This window comes from Polypterus senegalus, chromosome 3, assembly GCF_016835505.1.
Source record: "Polypterus senegalus isolate Bchr_013 chromosome 3, ASM1683550v1, whole genome shotgun sequence".
In the NCBI taxonomy this organism is placed as follows: Eukaryota; Metazoa; Chordata; class Cladistia; order Polypteriformes; family Polypteridae; genus Polypterus; species Polypterus senegalus.
Genome location: NC_053156.1, coordinates 113,076,697 through 113,098,241, shown reverse-complemented (window position 1 = coordinate 113,098,241; position 21,545 = coordinate 113,076,697). Strand labels below are relative to the sequence as shown.

Here is a 21,545-nt window from a genome sequence, read left to right as displayed (position 1 = left end):
AGGCAAGTTGTATTTTGAGGATTAATTTTAATATGGAACAAACACAGTGCTATCAGTCAATCCAAAATGTTAATAAACCTGAAACCTGAATGTTTCACAACGGAAATGTGAGTGTGAACATCATCAGGGGAATACATACGTGCGCACAATTATTAGGCAACTATTAGTGTGCAGATTTATTATGCAACTAAAGGAAAATGAAAATTTTCCCATCTCACTTGTTTATTTTCATCTGTTATAGTGAGAATAATAAACAAACACCTCAAAATTTACAAATAAACATCTCTGACATTTCAAAAAATAAATCAATCAATCAATGACCAATATAGCCACCCTTCTTTCCAATAACAGTCATAAGCCTTTCCATTCATGGAGTCTGTCAGTTTCTTGATCTGTTGACGATCAGCTTTTGTGGAGCAGTGACTACAGCCTCCCAGACACTCTTCAGAGAGGTGTATTGTTTTTCTCCCCCGTAAATCTAGCGTTTAAGAAGTGCCCACAAGTTCTCGATAGGGTTTAGGTCAGATGAGGAAGGGGGCCATGTCATTATTCCTTCATCTTTAAGGCCTTTACTGGCTGGCCACGCAGTGGAGAACTTCGATGCAAGTGATGGAGCATTGGCCTGCATAAAAATCATGGTCTTTTTCCTGTATCACTGTTTGAAGAAAGTGTCTTGAAAAACTGGCAGTAGGTTTGGGAGTTGATTTTGAGTTCATCTTCAATGCAAAAGGTCCAACTAGCTCATCTTTAAAAATACCAGCTCATACCAGTACCCCAACTCCACGTTGGAGTGGAGCTCTGTGCCCATTACTGATCCACAGGTCCATCCATCTGGTCCATCAAGAGTCACTCTCATCTCATCGGTCCATAAAACCTTTGAAAAAAATCTGTCTTCAGATATTTCTTGGCCCAGATTTGACGTTTCAACTTATGTTTCTTGTTCAGTGGTGGTTGGGTTTCAGCCCTCCTTACCTTGGCCATGTCTTTGAGCACTGAACACCTTGTACTTCTGGGCACTCCAGGTAGGTTGCAGCTCTGGAATATGAAAGTACTGGAGGATAATGGGTTCCTGGTAGCTTCACGTTTGATTCTTCTCAAATCTTTGGCAGCTAATTTGCATCTTTTGTTCTCAACACGTTTCTTGCGACCCTGTTGACTATTTGCAACAAAATGTTTGATGGTTCTGTGATCACACACCAATATCTTAGCAATTCCAAAAGTGCTGCATCCCTCTGAAAGACTTTTTACAATTTTTGACTTTTCAGAGTCAGTTAAATCTCTTTTTTGGCCCATTTTGCCTGAGGAAAACTAGCTGCCTAATAATTCTGCACACCTTGATATAGGGTGTTGATCTCCTTAGGCCACACCCTCCCTCATTACACAAATACACATCACCTGACGTGCTTAAATCCAATAAGCATTCAAGTTAATACAGCTTGGAGTTGGAATATACGCATAAAAAATGATGATATGGTCAAAATACTCACTTGCCTAATAATTGTGCACACAGTGTATACACACACACTGTATATAGTACAGTATAAAGATGCATTCATCAATGGTGACATCAATGGTAACACCCGTGGTTATCCAATTCTTTTGTTTATTTGTTATTGAAAACATTGCTGACTATATATGCTGGGCACACTGCAAAATTAAAATTTACTGAGTGAGAATGACATACTCCATCCCAAACTAAGCATCGTTTCAAAGTAGATAATACACTTACTACTAATGACATGGCCAATGTGGCTAACAATTACTTTAATGTCTTCATCTTCTTTCACTGCCACTGACAGCACCTGGTCTTTGGATTTTCCTGGCCAACATCTTACAATGTCAGTTATGTTCAGTATTACTGAAGCAGACTCTTTCAAAGCCTCTTGTGCGACTTCTAATGAAGGATCAATAGTAATGTTTGGAATGGTCAGCCTCAGTTTAAGATGACACCTTTCATAAAGCAAAAAGTAGAAAACACACAGAGAAATGTGTTACAACAGGCAAACACAAGGCAACAGGAAAAGAGAATATTTATAAGCACTAACGAGCTGAATCAATGTACCGTAATGCCAGTTCAAAACATGGAAAACCATTTAATCCAATCATCTGTATCAAGGGTATCCAACTCCTGATGGGCCACAGTGGCTGCAGGTTTTCATTCTAACCCTTTTCCTAATCAACAAGCAGTTTTCACTGCTATTAACTCCTTTTCCCTTAATTTTAATAGCTCTGTTTTTAAGAATTCAGTTCTCTGAATTGATTAATTTCTTCATTAAATTGCAGCCAAACAGAAATGAGATGTGAAACGAGCCAACAGATGACCAGATAAATTTGAACGTCAAACACCAGCCAATTTCACTCCAACCAGTTTCTTAATAAGAAGCCAGTTCTTGCTGTTAATTAAAGTCATTTTTGAAAATCATGACTTGTTGCAGTTCTCCTTCTGCTACAATAGACTGTTGATTTTCTTCTTTTTCTAGATGACCTGAGCAGACCAACATGACGGAGACCTTCACCTTTCTTTATTTTCAGGTTAGCTGGTCATGTGGCGGCTTGTTTTGAGTCTCATTATTGCTTGGCTGCTCATTAAGGAAAAAGAAACAACAAAAGGGTCTGAGTCACATCAATTAAAACTAAGGCAAAACATGTTAATCAGCAGCAAAAACAGCTCACTAATTAAGAAGATGGTTAGAGTGAAAACCTGCAGCCAGTGTGGCCCACCAAATCTTTCATTTCCAATTTATAGTTACTGGTAGTCAGAGCATATATAGGTACAATGGATACAAAATAGGAATAAACCTTGGATAGAATGCCTGTTTATTATATGTCATAATCATAATTGCTTCTTTAATGTGTGAAGAAAATTGAAACACCTAGAGAAAAACTTATGCAAACTCTATAATGACAGTGATAAGTAACCAAAATGTTATTCAAATTTAGTCTCCTAGAACTGTAATAAACACAATTGATTAAAAAAAGTGCATTTACTAAAGGCAATGCAGTTGTAATTGTCTAACCTTAAACTACAGTGGATTCAGAAAGCATTTAGACAACTTCCCCTTGTAGACCATTTATTGTGATGTTGATTTAATTCTAAATGGATACATTTGCAATTTATTCACATCAATTTACACACCATAACCCAAAATGATAATGTGAAGACATGTTTTCAGAAAGGTTGCAAATGTATTACTTTTCCTGCCAAAGTTGTATTTATAAAAGAACAAAGGATATGTTGTTCTTTGGCAGTAAGGGATTCTGTCTGTATTTTGAAATGTGTTCTGAACCAAGCAGGAAGCTTGCCCCACCCTACAAAGCAGACACCAGTCAGTATAGCTAAACTCTCAAAGAGCCTCTGTATTCTTTATTATGTCGTATTTACGTATTGTTAGTGTTTTCTGTATCTTGGTATATTAGCCACAAAAGTATGCAAAGTAAATATTTTTGGAGCCCTATGAAATTACAAAACTGTTAGACTGCATAACTGACTGTGTATACTACACACAAGCAAAGCAAGACTGTGTGATATTCCAGACTGTTATTGTGTTGAACAGTTGAACATCCCTGTGGCTGACTGTTGTTTTATTTTCCAGTCTCATGAATTAAATTAGGTGAGTTTGAGAATCTAAGTTATTTTGCCTTAAAAACTCAGACTTGCTATCTTTGTAAATTCCCTCTGAAAAAAACAGAATTAAAGCATTAAACAGCATTAAATTTTTAATTTCTCCAAGAAAATTTGACCTGATAAAGCCTTGTGAGTTAGATAAAGAAAGCAAAAATTACTTAATTAACACTTATTGGGTGTACTGTGCACTGCTGCAGTACTGCTCAGGAATTAAACCCCTACACTATATGCAAAAGAGAAACCAATCATGTGCTGGATATTAGCCTAATGCAGGTTGCACTCACATACACACCAAAAAATACTTGTGCTAGGTCAACTTACAGTTGTTCAGCCTAATATTTGAAGATTTACAATGGGATGCAAAAGTTTGGGCAACCTTGTCAATAGTCATTATTTTCCTGTATAAATCGTTGGTTGTTACGATAAAAAATGTCAGTTAAATATATCATATAGGAGACACACACAGTGATATTTGAGAAGTGAAATGAAGTTTATTGGATTTACAGAAAGTGTGCAATAATTGTTCAAACAAAATCAGGCAGGTGCATAAATTTGGGCACTGTTGTCATTTTATTGATTCCAAAACTTTTAGAATTAATTATTGGAACTCAAATTGGCTTGGTAAGCTCAGTGACCCCTGACCTACATACACAGGTGAATCCTATAATGAGAAAGAGTATTTAAGGGGGTCAATTGTAAGTTTCCCTCCTCCTTTAATTTTCTCTGAAGAGTAGCAACATGGGGGGTCACAAAACAACTCTCAAATGACCTGAAGACAAAGATTGTTCACCATCATGGTTTAGGGGAAGGATACAGAAAGCTGTCCCAGAGATTTAAGCTGTCTGTTTCCACAGTTAGGAACATATTGAGGAAATGGAAGACCACAGGCTCAGTTTAAGTTAAGGCTCGAAGTGGCAGACCAAGAAAGATTTAGGTTAGACAGTAGCGACGAATGGTGAGAACAGTCAGAGTCAACCCACAGACCAGCACCAAAGACCTACAACATCATCTTGCAGCAGATGGAGTCACTGTGCATCGTTCAACCATTCAGCGCACTTTACACAAGGAGATGCTGTATGTGAGAGTGATGCAGAGGAAGGCTTTTCTCCGCCCACAACACAAACAGAGCCGCTTGAGGTATGCTCAAGCACATTTGGACAAGCCAGCTTCATTTTGGAATAAGGTGCTGTGGACTGATGAAACTAAAATTGAGTTATTTGGGCATAACAAGGGGCGTTATGCATGGAGGAAAAAGAACACAGCATTCCAAGAAAAACACCTGCTACCTACAGTAAAATATGGTGGTGGTTCCATCATGCTGTGGGGCTGTGTGGCCAGTGCAGGGACTGGGAATCTTGTCAAAGTTGAGGGACGCATGGATTCCACTCAGTATCAGCAGATTCTGGAGACCAATGTCCAGGAATCAGTGACAAAGCTGAAGCTGCGCCGGGGCTGGATCTTTCAACAAGACAACGACCCGAAACACTGCTCAAAATCCACTAAGGCATTCATGCAGAGGAACAAGTACAACGTTCTGGAATGGCCATCTCAGTCCCCAGACCTGAATATAATTGAAAATCTGTGGTGTGAGTTAAAGAGAGCTGTCCATGCTCGGAAGCCATCAAACCTGAATGAACTAGAGATGTTTTGTAAAGAGGAATGGTCCAAAATACCTTCAACCACAATCCAGACTCTCATTGGAACCTACAGGAAGCGTTTAGAGGCTGTAATTTCTGCAAAAGGCGGATCTACTAAATATTGATTTCATTTCTTTTTTGTGGTGCCCAAATGTATGCACTTGCCTGATTTTGTTTGAACAATTATTGCACACTTTCTGTAAATTCAATAAACTTCATTTCACTTCTGAAATATCACTGTGTGGGTCTCCTATATGATATATTTAACTGACATTTTTTATCGTAACAACCAACGATTTATACAGGAAAATAATGACTATTAACAAGGTTGCCCAAACTTTTGCATCCCACTGTAAATTATTTTTGATATTTTGAAATGAATTTAGATATATCTCAATATATCTAATAATGCAGACTTGTATATTTTCAAGAATCTTAGATGGATTTAAAGGTGTCTCTAATGCTTTTCAAGATACAGTGAAATGATATATTGTTCAATTTCAGATGTATGACCATCAAATTATTATATCTAATAATTACTTCAAAATACCCTGAAATCACTGGTTTATTTTGAGATATCTCTAATGCATCTCAACATACTGTATTTTTAAATAACAACTGTGAAATTTCCTTCTTATAATTTTTGAAATGCAAAGAAATAATTTCAAGATATCCTGAAATGCTGTACAAATATCTCAAACTTCACAGGAATTTATTTGAAGATATTTTAAAACTTATTAAAGATACCTCAAAATGTAGAGGATGTTGCTTTTAAAATATCTAAAAAGGCATTTCAGATATCTCAAAATGTAATGCAAATATATCACAATTAAAATTAGCAAGTTTCAAAATATTTTTAAATTATTGTCTCATACAGAGAGATATCAATTATTGCTATTTTTAATATTCTGACTTCTGCCCTAATGTCTTTAAAACAATAATAGAAAGCACTGCAACAGACCTTAGCTGATTTGAGGGAGCATGGTTCAGCAGAAATTCTGACAAGTAATTTTCAGTAAACATGGTGAAAGTGTTATTTTTCTTGGAAACATTGTCCGTGTCCTTGAAGGCAGCAGAATGGTGTCGCTTTTGGGAATTCAGAGTAGCTTTTGTAATTCTGGACATCTCACAACCAGACACATAAGCCAAAACCAAGAGGGAATGAAAGATGCAACCAAATATGGCATGGCAGATTTCCCCATAGAAATATTCTATAATGATAGAGGAAAAAAAAGAAAAAAAGTATTTCATATCTGTCAGGAATGAACAAAATGTACAGTACAATGTACACACACAGAAACTAACTGTGAGCCCTGTTACAAATATAACTGCATCATAAAAGCCAGCATTCAGTTTCATTATCAAGAAGAGAGAAAATCTTTCAAAATATGCTGGTGTTGATGTATACATCAATTTAATTTAGAAATGAACAGCATATGACATTGATGTTAAAACAGATTTAAGAAGGGCAAAACAACAAACAAATCTGTTGATTTATTAATATATTTCAACAAGGCTGTTTTAAAAGACACCTTGACTGTTAAAGTCTTTGTAGTATTTTAAGCTTACACTGCACTTAATAAACAACAATTATGAAACAAACTATTGTATTTTCATTCCTTCATTGATTTCTAAGCATATTATACCAACAACTAAAAGCATAATAATTTCAAGTTACCAAGGATTATTTTATATAATTTTCAAAAGGAAAAAGGCAAAGGAATGTATCCTTTTATAAATAATACATACCATGCAAGGGACTGGCACTTTCCTCAAAGCTATCACTCTTGTAAGAATTAGATGACAGGGAAGCTTGTCGTCTGCCTTTAGATAATGTCTGATGCACTCGTAAATGAGATTGTTTGTTTGATGGCTTCAACTGGACTGGATCTTTGGTCAATCCAGGTCCTGTACCCTATTAGTGATTATGTATGTGGTTAATAAATGTATATTTACAATTAATTCTTTCCATTTACTAATTAAGATTTACCATATGAAAACAAAAAAAGTTATTTCTTTCAGTAGCACTCATCAAAACAGAAATATGTATCTGTTATTAAAAGAAAAATAATCATTTCCACTTAAGACCATCAAAATTCTACTTTTACCTATTTCAGGTACACTGAAAAAAGGATAACATTTATATTGTTCATTCAACGTAAATTTTCTCTTTCAAGCAACTTAAGATTAGTCTTTTAGTGTTGTAGCTTAAAATATTTGGTTTCAAGATCTCAATCAAAGTAAAAAAAATAGTTTGTACCAAAGTAAGTTATGGTGGAGGGAGTAAACATAAAAATCCTATTTCAGTTAACCTAATATTTTAGGTTGTTCGTGTGCTGCTTGGGAGGGGCCGTTTGTATATTCTTCCAGCCGAACTCGTAATAAAACATGCTTTCAAGAAAGCTGTAGAAACGTTTAATAATTTTTTGTTGTATATTTAAGATTTACACTGCAAAATGCTTGTGTATTTCCATTAGATTTTTCAATAAATGTAAAAAGTACAGTATTGGAATGTGTTATGTCCATAATATTTTCAGTAGCGTAAAAACAGGTTACAACCAATAAACCATTTTAAATTGTAACAACTTAAAAAATAGATTTACTTCAGTATAAAACAAGTGAATTGCACCCAATCACTCTAAATGATTTGCCTCAACTTAAAAATTGTGGGTTCAATAAGATAAAAATACTAATGTTTTGTTGTGCATAAGGAAATGTATTTATATCATATGTTACAATACAAAAATGCTCCATTTGCTGCAAAAACTGTACACTACTCTATCATTAATAGAGGAGGGGAAATACTAGAGCTCTTTTTCACAGTGAATAGGCTAATTACACCACCACAAAATGTAATTTACCATAACTTTGCTGTTAAGCACTGCTGTGTTTTTTTGGATATTCTTTAACTCAAAAAACTGAAAAAAATCCACCAGCAACTTGCTTCTTCTGTCACTTAGAAAATAACATACTTTTCATTGTCACAGATATTCCCTTACCAACCACTTTATTCTCAGAGTTCAGTTTACCAGCTGAAAAAATATTTCTCTGAGCTTATAACAAAATCTAATTCTTCCACTTGCCAGTTGAATCAAATACCTACAAGCCTTGTTAAGTCCAGTTTGCCACATATTTCCCCCATGATAACTATTATAATTAACTCTTCCCTTACTACTGGCATGGTCCCCCTCTCATTAAAAATAGCTTTAATTACTCCAATTCTGAAAAAAACGTGGCTTAGACCCTGATATCCTTAATAATTTGCGGCCTATTTTGAATCTCCTATTTATATCAAAAATTCTCAAAAAGGTAGTTGTCTCCCAACTTCAGTCCCATTTTTAAAAAAATAGCCACTTTAAACAGTTTCAATCTGGCCTCCATCCTCAACAAAGCACAGAAACTGCTTCAAGCAAAATTACAAATGATTTTCCCTTTGCAGCTGATTTTTGTACTACTTGATCTCAGCTTTTGACACCATATACCATCAGATACCTTTGAAACGTCTAGCTAGTTTTGGAGTCAGTGGCCTTGTCCTCCAACGGTTTTATTCCTACCTCACTGACAGAAGGCAGTTTGTTCAAGAGAAGGGCTTTAAGGAAGTAAAGCAGTAGTTACTCAGGGAGTTCCACAGGGTTCTGTTTTGGGTCCGCTTCTTTTTCTCATCTACATCTTTCCAATAGGCAATATATTTTGACACCGTGGCATTAAATTTCACTGTTATGCCGAAGACACACAGCTCTATCTATCAACTAAATCTATTTGCATTTTCCCTCCAAATACCCTTACAGCATGTCTCCAAGACATAAAGTCATGGATGACACCTAATTTTTTCCAACTAAATAGCAATAAAACTGAGGTCCTCCTCATTGGTTCTAAATCTACACTCATTAAGGTTAACAGTTCTTCCATTTTAATTAACAACACTATTACAAACACATTTTCCCAGGTTAAGAGTCTGGGTGTCATTCTAGACAGTACTCTTTTTTTCACCCCATATAAATAATGTTTCTCTGACTGCCTTCTTTCATTTCTAAAGCATTGCTAGACTCTGTCCTGCTCTTACGCAACATAGTACTGAAGTATTGGTTAATGCCTTAGTCACTTAACAAATCTAGATTACTGCAATGCCATTCTATCTGGCATCTCAAAAAACATATCCATCACCTACAACTTATACAAAACTCTGCTTTTTGGATAATTACGTGTTCTAAGTCCACTGAGCATATTCTCTTTTAGCTTCACTGGATCTACTACAAACTGACAATCCCTCTTGCTTCCTTAGATACTCATCTGCAGCTTTACTTTCTGTACCATACATCCAACTCTGTTCTCTGGGAACTACAGCATTTCCTAATAGTGCCCCTCATTTCTGTAATTCTCTTCCCTCTGACATTCATCAGCTGGACTTAATAACACAATTCAAACCTGCTTTCAAACTGGAATACCAACTGTGATTTTACTACTGTTACGGCCGGCTGTCATTTATGTTTGTTGCTACTTTTGTACACTTATTGCTATTTGATTTTATTGTTCTATTTGCTTTTATCTTTAATACTGTTGTTTAATTCCTTGCAAGGTGACCTTGAGTGCTAAGGTGCCAATTAAATAAAAAAGTATTATTAATATAATAATATTAATAAATATATTATTATTATTATTGACTGTAAACACTTTGTATGATTTGAAATGCAAAATTAGCTACCACAATTTTAAATCATCTAATATTACATATGTATAATTATTTTTAGTGACATAGATGCCATTCACTATACAAACAATTACAGTGTTTTTCATTAATGAAAAAAAAATAAAAAAATAATTTCTAAAAACCTACTATATCTGTTGATCAGACAAAGTTAAAGCCTTATACCCACTAAGATTTGATTCAACACAGCATCATCATTTTATTATTGTGTATTACATCTTACCTTAGTGTTAAAGATAATAAATCTTATATCTGAAATTGCTGTCATTATGGTTTTTAATTTACTTTCTAACTCTGCTTTGCTCTTTTGCACAAATGATGTACACCTTTGAAGAAATTCTTCTGGACTCTAGAAAAAAATAGAATAAACATGTCAGCTGGGCACATAAGGGATGTTCTACTAGAAAATTACCTTTCACCTGCTTAAGAGTTATAGTTCTGTTTTTCATCTGTAAAGCAATCCTAAACTTAGTTGCTGACACTCAGAAATCTATAGGTTTGTTAAGGCATTGCAGTCACTGCAGAAAGGGCATAGAAAGTGAATTAAGCAGGCAAATACATGTCTCAAGTGCAAAAAAAGTGAAGCTTTGCCTATTTAGGGCAGTCAGTGCAGTCTAATCTTCTTCTGGTGTTATTTACAGTCCAACATTCTAAAACGCTTAATTGAAAGTGTCGCTTAGGGGCACAGTGTGCAGATCTGGTGATCCAGCAATCAAAAGAGTGGCCATCCAAATAATGATAGGCCATTTTTCTTCTGCATATGTTACTAGCTATTGCTTTAATTATTTTTACATCTGCCATTAAAGCAGTGGCATTACAGGTGGGGTTGTGAAACACCCCAAGTTCCAGGCTAGGGGAGCAATAAAACCAGTGGCTAATGGTTTTTATTATTATTTTTCAGGCAGCAAAGCAAATGTAAAGTAAACCTTGGACAGAATAGGAATGAAAAGAAAAAAACAAAGTCAAGAAAATGTGATGAAGCCTTTCTTGCTCTCAGGTTCACTGTCAGTATGGCCCAAGTTGAGCATAGACTGTTGTCAGCTGACAGTATGAGGCCAAATTAAGAAAGCATATAGAAACATTACACCCCAGCTACGTCAATAAACCATTTGACATTTTTCAGAGAAATCTAAAAACATATCGTGAGCAGGAAAGTTGCTTAGTAAAAGTGACTACAGTGAACACCAAAGCAAAAATACTGTAGCCTCAGAGAGTTGCACAAAGCAAGAAAGCACATACAATAACAGAGAAGCTCATTCTGTTCTCTTGGATGAGATTTCAAAATTAAAGGCTACCCCACTGTCAAATGACAAGACTGCAAGACACATATGTGACATTTCAAACAACTTGGAAGAACAACTCATGGAAAAACTAATAGAATTGCATTTAGCTATAAAAGTTGATGAGGCTACTGACAGCAATAAAGACTGGTTGTTCATTGCTTACATGTGCTTTGTTGATGCCAATTTGCTGTTTTGCAAGTAGAATGCAGAATGACAGCTATGGAACTGTTTAAGATTCTTGACTGTTATCTGACAGAACATGGGCTGAAATGGGAGTACTGTGTGACCATTTGCACGGATGGTGCACAGACCATGTCAGAGTAAATAATTGGATTGCACGCTGTAATCAACAGTGTCTCTCCAAACATTCAGTGCACAAACTGCTTTTCACACAGACAAGCTCTGGCACCAAGGAAGATTAGCCCTGCGCTACAAGAAAGGTCAAGTGCTTCCAAAGGGGGACATGACAGAAAATGTTTGAGAACCACTGCATTAAAGTGACCCAACAGTTTCTTTGTGTTATGCTTTCCCCTTGCTAACACTGTTAATGCACGGTTTCCCTCATTGTTAGCTTTGGCATAATCGTGAAGCTTAAATTAAGTGTTTGTGATTGGCTGAGGCGAAAAAATACTTAATCAGCATGTCTTTCAACAACCCCACCCTGATTTGAAAACAAAAGCTAAAGTTTCTTCCAAGTATAAAGCAATAGATCAGAGGTCTCAAAATCAAATCAGGAGGGCTGCAATGTCAGCTTGTTTTTGTTCCAGCCATTTTCTTCATTAGTATTCAATTGTGGCTACTAATAGGGCATGTTATTTACCTTAATTTTAATTGACTTTCTTTTTAAGATTCAGAACTCTTCACTGTTTATTTTTCTTAACCAGCAGCCAAACAATACTGAGATACAAAGTTAAACAGTGGCAAATGCTATCAAGTTAACTGGCTATCTGTTGGTTTGCTGTGCATCTTACCTTTAGTTTCAGTAATACAGGTGCTGGGAAAGGTTGTCAGAAGCTTGTGGATTAAGGATGATGTGGTGTGAATGGTAATCTGCAGGAAGTGAGTGTGAGTATTTGTAGAAAGCGTGTTAAAGTAGTACAGAATGAAGTTGTAAGTGAACATTTATAGTTTGTCATTCTTTACAGGTGTATATTTATTCATGATTTTGTCACATCTGCACACTTACTATTAATCCTGAAAGTAGTTCATCACCATTGAATAGCACTGATTTGTATATCACAGCTAAAATTCCGTCAATTACATCTTCTTTTATTCTTAATACTGTTTCAGCAAGGTGTTTAAGCCTTGAAAGACAAAACATTGAAAAATAAGTAGTTTAAGAGAGATGCTCAAAAATCACACAATACAGTTTTGAAATGATTTCTTTTGCTAAAATTCACCTTCTAGACCTGTGCTTTTCAATCTTTGTGTACGATGACACTCCAATAACTTTCAAAATTCTTCTTCACACACTAAATAGTAGGCATTTTTCATTTACAGTATACATGTAGCTAGATTCTAAAAGGTGAGCAGATAAAAAACTGTGCTTACATTTACTAATACATTTTTATTTAAAGATAGTCATTTAATCATTAGTCTACAGTCATTTAGTAGTTTACAAATGACTGGTGAGATTTACAAATGTATTTGATGTTAGGTTGACCATAAGTCAATTTAATTCTCATTTTTTCAGCAAGAATTTTAAAACTTTTGCATCTTGATGTTTTTCTCTTTATTGAGATGTCAACCAAATAATTAAATTTAAATTACTGTTTTTATCATCACACCTTAAAAATCCCAATTTCAAATATCCTTCACTGTACATATATTGTATTTTATGTACTTTCCAAGACTGCCCAAAGAAGGTGGACACCACACTTAACTGTACTGTTATTAGTTATAACATACAGTCTTTTGCTTTTTAAGCACACATCTTCATAGTGTATTTTAGTATAGATATTCCTACCCTTATCCCTTCTTTTGGAAATAACATCATGACTATTAAGGAGCCATTCATATTACATTTTACATTTACATTTATTTGCTTAGCAGACACTTTTATCCAAAATGACTTAACATTCAAGAATCCCATTCTAGTTCACTCTTAAACCTGAGACACTTGAATTTCTCCTTCTTTATGCTAAAACTATAAAGCGCCCATTGCAGCAAGCAGACCTGGATTTAGTCAGTCAGTCATCATCCAGCCCACTATATCCTAACACAGGGTCACGGGGTTGTGATGGCGCAAATACCAGCCAACACAGGGCGCAAGGCAGGAATCTCGGGCAGGGCACCAGCCCACCGCAGGGCAAACACACACACACACCAAGCATACACTAGGGACAATTTAGGATCGCCAATTCACCTAACCTGCATGTCTTTGGACTGTGGGAGGAAACTGGAGCACCCAGAGGAAGCCCACGCAGACACGGGGAGAACATGCAAACTCCATGTAGGGAGGACCTGGGAAGCGAACCCAGGCCTCCTTATCGCAAGGCAGTAACACTACCACTGCACCAACATGCCGAAACCTGGGTTTATTTCTTATTAAATGAACTTGAAAAACACTGTTGTATTCCTGATTTTCTACTGATTATAATAATTGCTTTAAATTTACAAATTTAAATCAGCTTCTCAACTTCGGAACTGAAAAATGTAAAAAAAGAAAACTAAGTTTAGTTTAGTCTCCTGCATTATTCTTTGACCAAATGCTTCTGCCCTTAACACTTAACTAGCATTCCATACGAAGAAGTGTCAGATTGGGTCACCACCTATCTCCTGTTCACCAGACATTTTTTCTTTTAATAAAGACTGCTAGAAAGAGAAGGAAAATTGATTAATGCCTTCAGTTAATGTGCTTAGGCAATCAAAAGCGAGTTTGTCTGGGTCTCTTGTGTGAGCTACAGGTAGAAAAAGGAAGTCTACACTGTATCCCACTTCGCTTTCTCTTTGATTCTGTAACTTTGTGCCCACAGAATCATGTTTTTGTGTGATAGCTTGTGTTTTAAAGTGTCACAGTCCTTTGAAAGCTGCATCTTTTATCTGCAACTTTACACATCTGTACATAAATCATAAGCAGTGCATGCTTTAGGGATGCATCTTCAGCAAAAAAGTAAAAATATTAATAAGAGCAAGAAATATATAAAAGCACATATGATATAAAATACGAATTATATACATCATTCTAATATAATCATGTATATAATTACTTTTAATATGCACATTTGAATCCTATTTCTTGGATAATTTGAAAGCCCTACTGTGCACTTATTTTCTCTGTATTGAAAGTCAAAATTTAAATTAAGGTTTTAAAAAAAATCAATACTTTTGTTTATAGAAAGTAAAACTTAATGTGTTAATACCCCTCAAAAAGACGTATTTTAGACAGAATACTGAGGCACTAATACATGACTTTGTAAACCACTAATTAGTAGTCACAGAACTGGGTACACGGTTTGTGAACCAGCCTTGTACTGGGATCCAGTCAGGTGTAAGGCACACTTACCCAAAAGATACAATTACTCATAAAGTGTGAAATTAACATCAACAATTAACCTAAAATGTAGAAGGAGAAGACATGGAGAAGTACAAATTGGGAGCCTGGGTATAAAAAATAATAACAGAACAGATTTATTTTGATAGGCAACATTTGTTCAGGAACTAGCTAGAGGTCTGGTATGCAGTACATGCAGACGTGCATCCACAAAATCTTAACATCAAGGCACAAGAAAAAGAATATAAAGGTCTCAGGGAAATTAAAATTTGCAATGAAAGGGTAAAGTACAATATTATTTGTAATTTTCAGGCTTTATACACTGCCTCTCCATTTACAGTATGTGATGGAGTGATATTCAACAATGATACTTGAAAGTAGTGAAGTGGTGCACTGTTAACAAGTGTCAAGGCAAATACTGGCATAATCCAACCATCCATTTTCTGAACCCAAGCTTTCAAATAACAAACTGCAAAAAGCTACAGTCTTTATCAAAAGCAACATCCACAAGACGGGATGGCAGCTCAACACAGGGCACATACACGCAGGTATAATCCATTACTCCATCCACCCTTTATCAAAACTGTCAACTTCATTTGAGTGTTTCAGGGAGTCAGAACCAACCTCAGCAAGCAGCAGAAAATGCAAGGCAATAATCAGCCTTGGACAGACCATTGTACACTGAAACAAACACACACACACTGACTCATACAGCAATTGAGAGCTGTCAATCTGAACAACATGCCATCTTTGAGATATGGGAGAAAACTGTAATTTTGAGACAGCAGTGCTAACCACTGTACCAGTATGTCACTCCATATCAATTCACACCAAAAATTATTTAGAGTTAATTGTTAACATATTTAGAATGTAGGAGGAATTTAGAGGCTGAGGACCAAGGTCTCAATAGTTGTGAGGCAGCACTACTAACCAATAACCCACTGCATATATATATATTACAAGCTTATTAGCACTACTGATCTTGCTCACACTCAAAAATAGTGACACCAAACGTCAAAATCAACTACATTCTCCTGCTTATGTAGTGTGACCCAAATATGTCAAAACTACACTAATAAAACAGGAAAACATTAGCACCATACTAGATATACAGACAACATCTGACAAAATTATTAATAACTAAATATGCACAAAAATCTATACAGCAACAAACTTGTAGTTGCTAAATATACATGAACAAATCCCAATGTGAACAGACTTGCATTTGCTAAATATGCACAAAAAATCCTAAAGTGAAAACACTTGTGATTGCCAGACATACACAAAAAATCCTGAAATAAACAGAATTGCAGTTGCTACATATACACAAAAATTCCCAAAACAAAATAAGATGCAGTTGTTAAATAGATACATAAACAGTCAGAAACAGGGCTGCTGTTACTCAATACTCTATGCCTTAAAAAATATTGATATGAGATAAACTACTGTTTGACATGCAAATAAATAAACATTTATCTTGGCTCAAAAACCGCAATTATGGATTTAATTATAATTCACACATTGATTATTAATCTAATAAAGAAATTAAGTTAAGCTGCTATTGGCTTTTAATGACATGAATGTTAAATGTCCATATTGTTGTGCATTGAAACGAACCAACACACTACCTGGAATATGTTGCAAAAGTGGAAAAATCTAATTAAAACTCCTTAAAGACGTAACAGGTGAAATTTTGTAACACAGTTAGTAACGTATATGAAGTAAAATAAATACATGTTGTTCACCTCATATTTATTAAATAATTGTTAATTTATTCTATAAGCATTACACAGCGTATAAAAAAAACTATTTTAAATTAGATTTGGGACTATTTTCATCACAGTATTATTTCTTTTTTAACAAAATGGGGAGAAATTGTCACACTTACATCCTTATTATGTAACAATAACAGACATTAAATTAAACATACTTAACATTAAATCAAATGTTTCAATTGAACCGCCTCTGACTGTTTTCATATACAGCAGGTACCAACACATGGATTTTAAGCTTTAATTAGAAAAGTGCATCCACTTTTGTTTAGGAAAAAATACAGTTTAACATTTAAAAAAAAAGAAAAGCCAAAATAAAGACAGTTTCTTGTATATATATTCAATGACAAAATTAATAAATTAAAGGATAATCAGAAAACCAGGAATTTTACACTCTCTTTCACTCTAGCAAGTGTAAATGTTTAAAGAATTACTACCAAAAGATCATGTAAGCAATGTACAGTACCTGGAGATGTCAGAATAAGCCTGATGTAAGAAAGCTTCAATGTCAACGCTACTCCAGGACAATACTGAAAGACCTGGCTGAAAACTTTGGTTTACAGCCTCCAAATAAACTGTGAATTCTGATGCCAAGCATTCTGGAATGGCCCTCTTAATTTGTTGAAATTCTTTCAGAAGATCTTCAAGGTGTCTTTTATACATTTTGTATTTTTTCTCCTGTAATAAGAATGTTTATTTAGTAAAACATTTAAATGTAAATTGGGACTGAACTAAGTAGTAGTTTTGTGCTAATATCAAGATTCAAATGTATCACAATTCAAAATCCGTTCAATTTTGCTCACGTACAGTATACCCTTAGAATCTACAGTATATGTATTATATACATATTAACTGTATATGTATTGCCTACAATTTCACCTTAAAAGAAAAAAATAAAACAATTCAGCAGTAAAATGTATTACCTTTTTAAGTAAATGATTGACTAAATTCTCTAATATCATACAGAAGAGAACAACTGTAGCACATGATGAAGAAGGGTCCTTACTTATAGAAAAGTGAATGCAATAGCACTAAATGAAGCCTCAATGTAAAATTTCAGGCATGCCAGTTCTGCAGTATGCTAATGTAGCCAAATGGAAAGACGTCAAGCAGGATTTAAAACAAGACTGTGCTATATTTCAAGTGCAAAGAAAGCTTGAATAAAATTATAAAAGTAAAGAGCATTCTCTTTAGCAGAATGATTATCATGACTTTTGCACTTCTAGAAACCTTTAACAATATTAGGTCACTTTAAACAGATTATTTTATAGAGGCTATGTCTTAGCTTGCTTTGTCAGAATGAAAGCATTCATTTTTCTTGAGATCTTATAATAAGCTTAAGCATCACAATGAATTTATGAGCTCTATAATGGAGTTTCTGTAAAGTGACTGTATTTTTTCCTGTGATATGAAAAAAGAGGGTCATACAAGTATCCAGTGACATTGATAAACCCCGCCTAATCCAACATGCAATGTATTTATGTGACGATGTGGGTTCACCTCCATGCTCCCTTTCAGCTTCTGCCCTTCAACCCGTCACCATCGGTAATGTCACTGATGAGCTTAGCAGTGGAGCAACAACAAAGCAAGGGGATGGTGCAAAAGTGTCAAGTGCTTTTATTAAAACAGTCAAGTGTTCAAAATAAAGAGTGCAGTGCCCAAAGTCATTAAATAAATAATCCATAAAATTGAAATGTGGAGGTTAGAAACAATAGTAAAAAGTCTTCTTAAAAATAACGAGGTTAAAATATAACAGGAAGCATTCTTTTAAAAACCAGGTTAAAACACAAAGCCCGGTGTCTTCTTTTACTTGTGATTCCTCTGCGTCTCCCATCCAGGCTATGCACCCTACTCGCAGCTGACCTTCTCTGTGCCTACTTCAGCTGTTCGGATTGCATCACTGATCCCTGGCTCCGGTCAGCTCCTCCTGACAGCAACTTGGGATTCCCCAACGACCAGGGCTCCCATGCTGGGGACACCACGTCCCAAGTACCGACTCCCGCGGCCTTACACGGAGAGTCCTCCACCTTCCGGTCACACCCGCGCTTCAAAATAAACTCTGCGGGAGCGACCACAACTACTACTCCCCGGGTGTCTGCCAAACACCCAGGCTGCCTGCTCAGCTGCTGTGGGCCTGCTCTCGCTCGCTTGTTCTCCCGCACCGGCTTTCTCTCTCTCCCCACTGCTTCTTGCTTTCCTCTACAACCTCCGTTCTTTTTTTTTCCCTTTACCATCTTGGGCTTCTCTTTATAATGGACGTGGCAGCTGTGGCAATCAGCAGTTCTCGGGAACAATTACGGAGCGGACCGTCTTTCACCTGTGCACTTAGGTGAGAAACGTCTGCAGCACGAATCCACCCGGGAACCGCTTCGGCCACACTACCATGCATCTTCGCTAAGCCGCAAGCGTGGTGATTATTTATTTAAAAGTGGCTCTTTTGTCGTGAGCTGTGGACCCGCTACACCACAATTTATCTTTGAGAATTTCTAGAAATGTAATGCAATATTTTACTAGATTGTATAAATTAAATTTTGTATATTGTATGATTACCCTACTGTACATCTTACATCGTTTATTAGTTACTCTTTTATAATTTATATAGTTATGACTTTTTTAGTTAAGTTTTAGTTTTTTAGTTAAGCCCTAGCTTTTTATTCCAATGGAGGATCATTTGGGTAAGGACCTCAAACTATGTGCATTGATTACAAGACATGAAGCAATCATGAAAATAATGCAAGTCAATCACAGAGCAGTGGTGCAATTAATAATCAATTATTTTGTGCTTATATTTGTAATTAATTCAGGTCACTTTAAATAGATCTGTTTTCAGTTTGACATTAAAGAGTGGTGTTTTTCTGCTGATCAGTGTCAAAAATGCAAATTAAATCTACTGTGATTCAATGCCATATAACAATATAATGTGAAAACTTACAAGGGGGAGTACTGTAGACAAAATGAAGAACACTTAACTGTGCTGTGATTTGAAAACTAAATTCTTCACCTGTGAAACAGCAGCCCTATATAATTTTAGAATGGATTCATTACAAAGATATTTTTACATACTGACATAAATTAGGCTAACTGATTATATAAAAAGATTAAATAGTTACCTGCTTTAAAGATAACAAAACTGACTGAGGAACCTGTAGTTTCAATTTAGACATCCATTTGCTTTCTTCAAAAAGCTGAAGAATTCTGTATGTGAAAAAGATATTAAATCAAATCTGTTAATCAGACGAGTATTATGTATTGGTACAAAATAATAAAATTAATAATAAAAAAATATTTTTGACTGTTCATAGCTTTAATATGATATGAAAATCCATACATGCATAGAAGTTAAGTTAGCCAAAAGATACAACTACTGTTACTGTTGTGCTGTATATATTGAATAGAATTTGGAAAAATGGACTTGTGTATGGTGGGTTAGCTAGCAGGAAACTAAACGTCATAGATTTATATTATATTTGAACCTCCTTTAAGTTTAGAAAATCGTTATCTTTTCAAGTCTGAACAGTATATCTATCTGAGCTTTTTTTATAATTTGCCTTCTTTCTAATTACAGTATATGTGATGTATGAAGATGTATGTGATGTCTTTGGCACTGTGATGATGATGATGATGAGTACTTCATGAATTAAAATTTATCAAATAAAAAATGTGTGTAACATTGAGGCAATAAAAAATACAATGTTGAAATGTATTTTAGTTGTTTATAGTCACTTACCTTTGATCGCTGTTAACTAAATGTTCTTGTGTATTGGGATCTCGTATTAATAATGTGGCATTAAGTCCTCGAAGACATCCTTCAGCACGAGACTTCCACTCCTGATACCACAGAGTTTCATATGTAACCAGTGCTGCTGCAATTCTGTTGTACAATTTTACTGTTTGAGAGTAGCTGTAGGATGAAATCTTAACTTTCATTTCTTTGAAAACCTAGAAAGAAGAAAAAAAAGATAGGATTCTGCTATAAAAGGCTCTGATGTTGTGAGGTTAAAATAAAAATGTACAAAAATGAATTTTAATGAAAAAAAAAGGAACATTAACAATGATTCAGAAATAAAATTATTCCCATTATTAACCAACATTAGATAGAAAACTAATGTTTGTTATCTTGATAGTTTCACATATTACATTTAATGGTATTACTGTCAGTATGGCAGCCATTTCGGTTTTCTCTAGGAAAAAACAGCTATCATGAAAGTTCATATAAGAATGGAGAAATATACAGTATAACATACTAATGGTTTTCTTAAGGAACTGAAGTTATAATTTTCAATTCCTAGCTAAATAATTTTGTAGGTGTAAGTCAGACATGTGAACTGACAGAGAATTGTGCAGGATAAATACAGGCAGTGACAGTTCTAATTTCTGAAAAGACGTTGATAATGTAATCAATTTAAATTACAGAACATAAAACACAGTAAAGGATACTTTTAAGGAAATCAAAAGATGTTATTATTTTTTCTAGAATATAAAGTAATATAAATTGAACACATTTCTTAATATATAAAAAAATTAATAGAAATTGAACAGTATGAATATCAAATTTAATAGAACAATGTGGGACATATCTTTTCTATGATAAGATATAATTTTATAGTAATAAACAATACTTTTTAAAATCACTTAAGTAGTGTTGATACACTTTGTTTTCTCGCTACTAAATCAAGTTTTCAACGAAGTTGGAATTTTATTGGCCTCAGGGCCTCAAGATTTATCCATTAGTGAAAAACATTTTTCTTTAGGATGTCTGGAAACATCCAAGAGTTTCAGGTATCTTGGTTACTATGTCAGTCAGGAACATGTAGCTTTAAATAAGAGATGTAGGTTTTAAGTAACTCTGTTGTCACAGGAGTCTGGGGGACAGACCCAGCCAGGAAGTCATCAGGCACCTGGAGCATATCCGGGTGGAAATAAAAGGGGCCCCCTCCCTACAATCAGAGAGCTAGAGTCGGGAGTGGGAGCAGGATGAAGCTCCCGTAGAGAGAGGAAAGGCGGCCCACGGACAGTGAGAGAAAAGCCCG

General features: G+C 35.1%; 1 protein-coding gene across 1 annotated transcript in view; it reads right to left on the bottom strand.

Moving 5' to 3' along the window:
- LOC120526593 (dynein heavy chain 5, axonemal-like) overlaps nucleotides 1–21,545 on the bottom strand; it is a 259,504-nt gene that overhangs the window by 156,060 nt on the left and 81,899 nt on the right. Inside the window, exons 17-24 of the mRNA XM_039749755.1 lie at nucleotides 20,243–20,454; nucleotides 19,626–19,710; nucleotides 16,982–17,193; nucleotides 12,437–12,554; nucleotides 10,191–10,316; nucleotides 7,012–7,177; nucleotides 6,224–6,473; nucleotides 1,730–1,950 (exon numbers count right to left, since the gene is read on the bottom strand). Coding sequence (XP_039605689.1) covers nucleotides 1,730–1,950; nucleotides 6,224–6,473; nucleotides 7,012–7,177; nucleotides 10,191–10,316; nucleotides 12,437–12,554; nucleotides 16,982–17,193; nucleotides 19,626–19,710; nucleotides 20,243–20,454 — 1,390 coding nt within the window. The remainder of the gene's footprint in view (nucleotides 1–1,729; nucleotides 1,951–6,223; nucleotides 6,474–7,011; nucleotides 7,178–10,190; nucleotides 10,317–12,436; nucleotides 12,555–16,981; nucleotides 17,194–19,625; nucleotides 19,711–20,242; nucleotides 20,455–21,545) is intronic.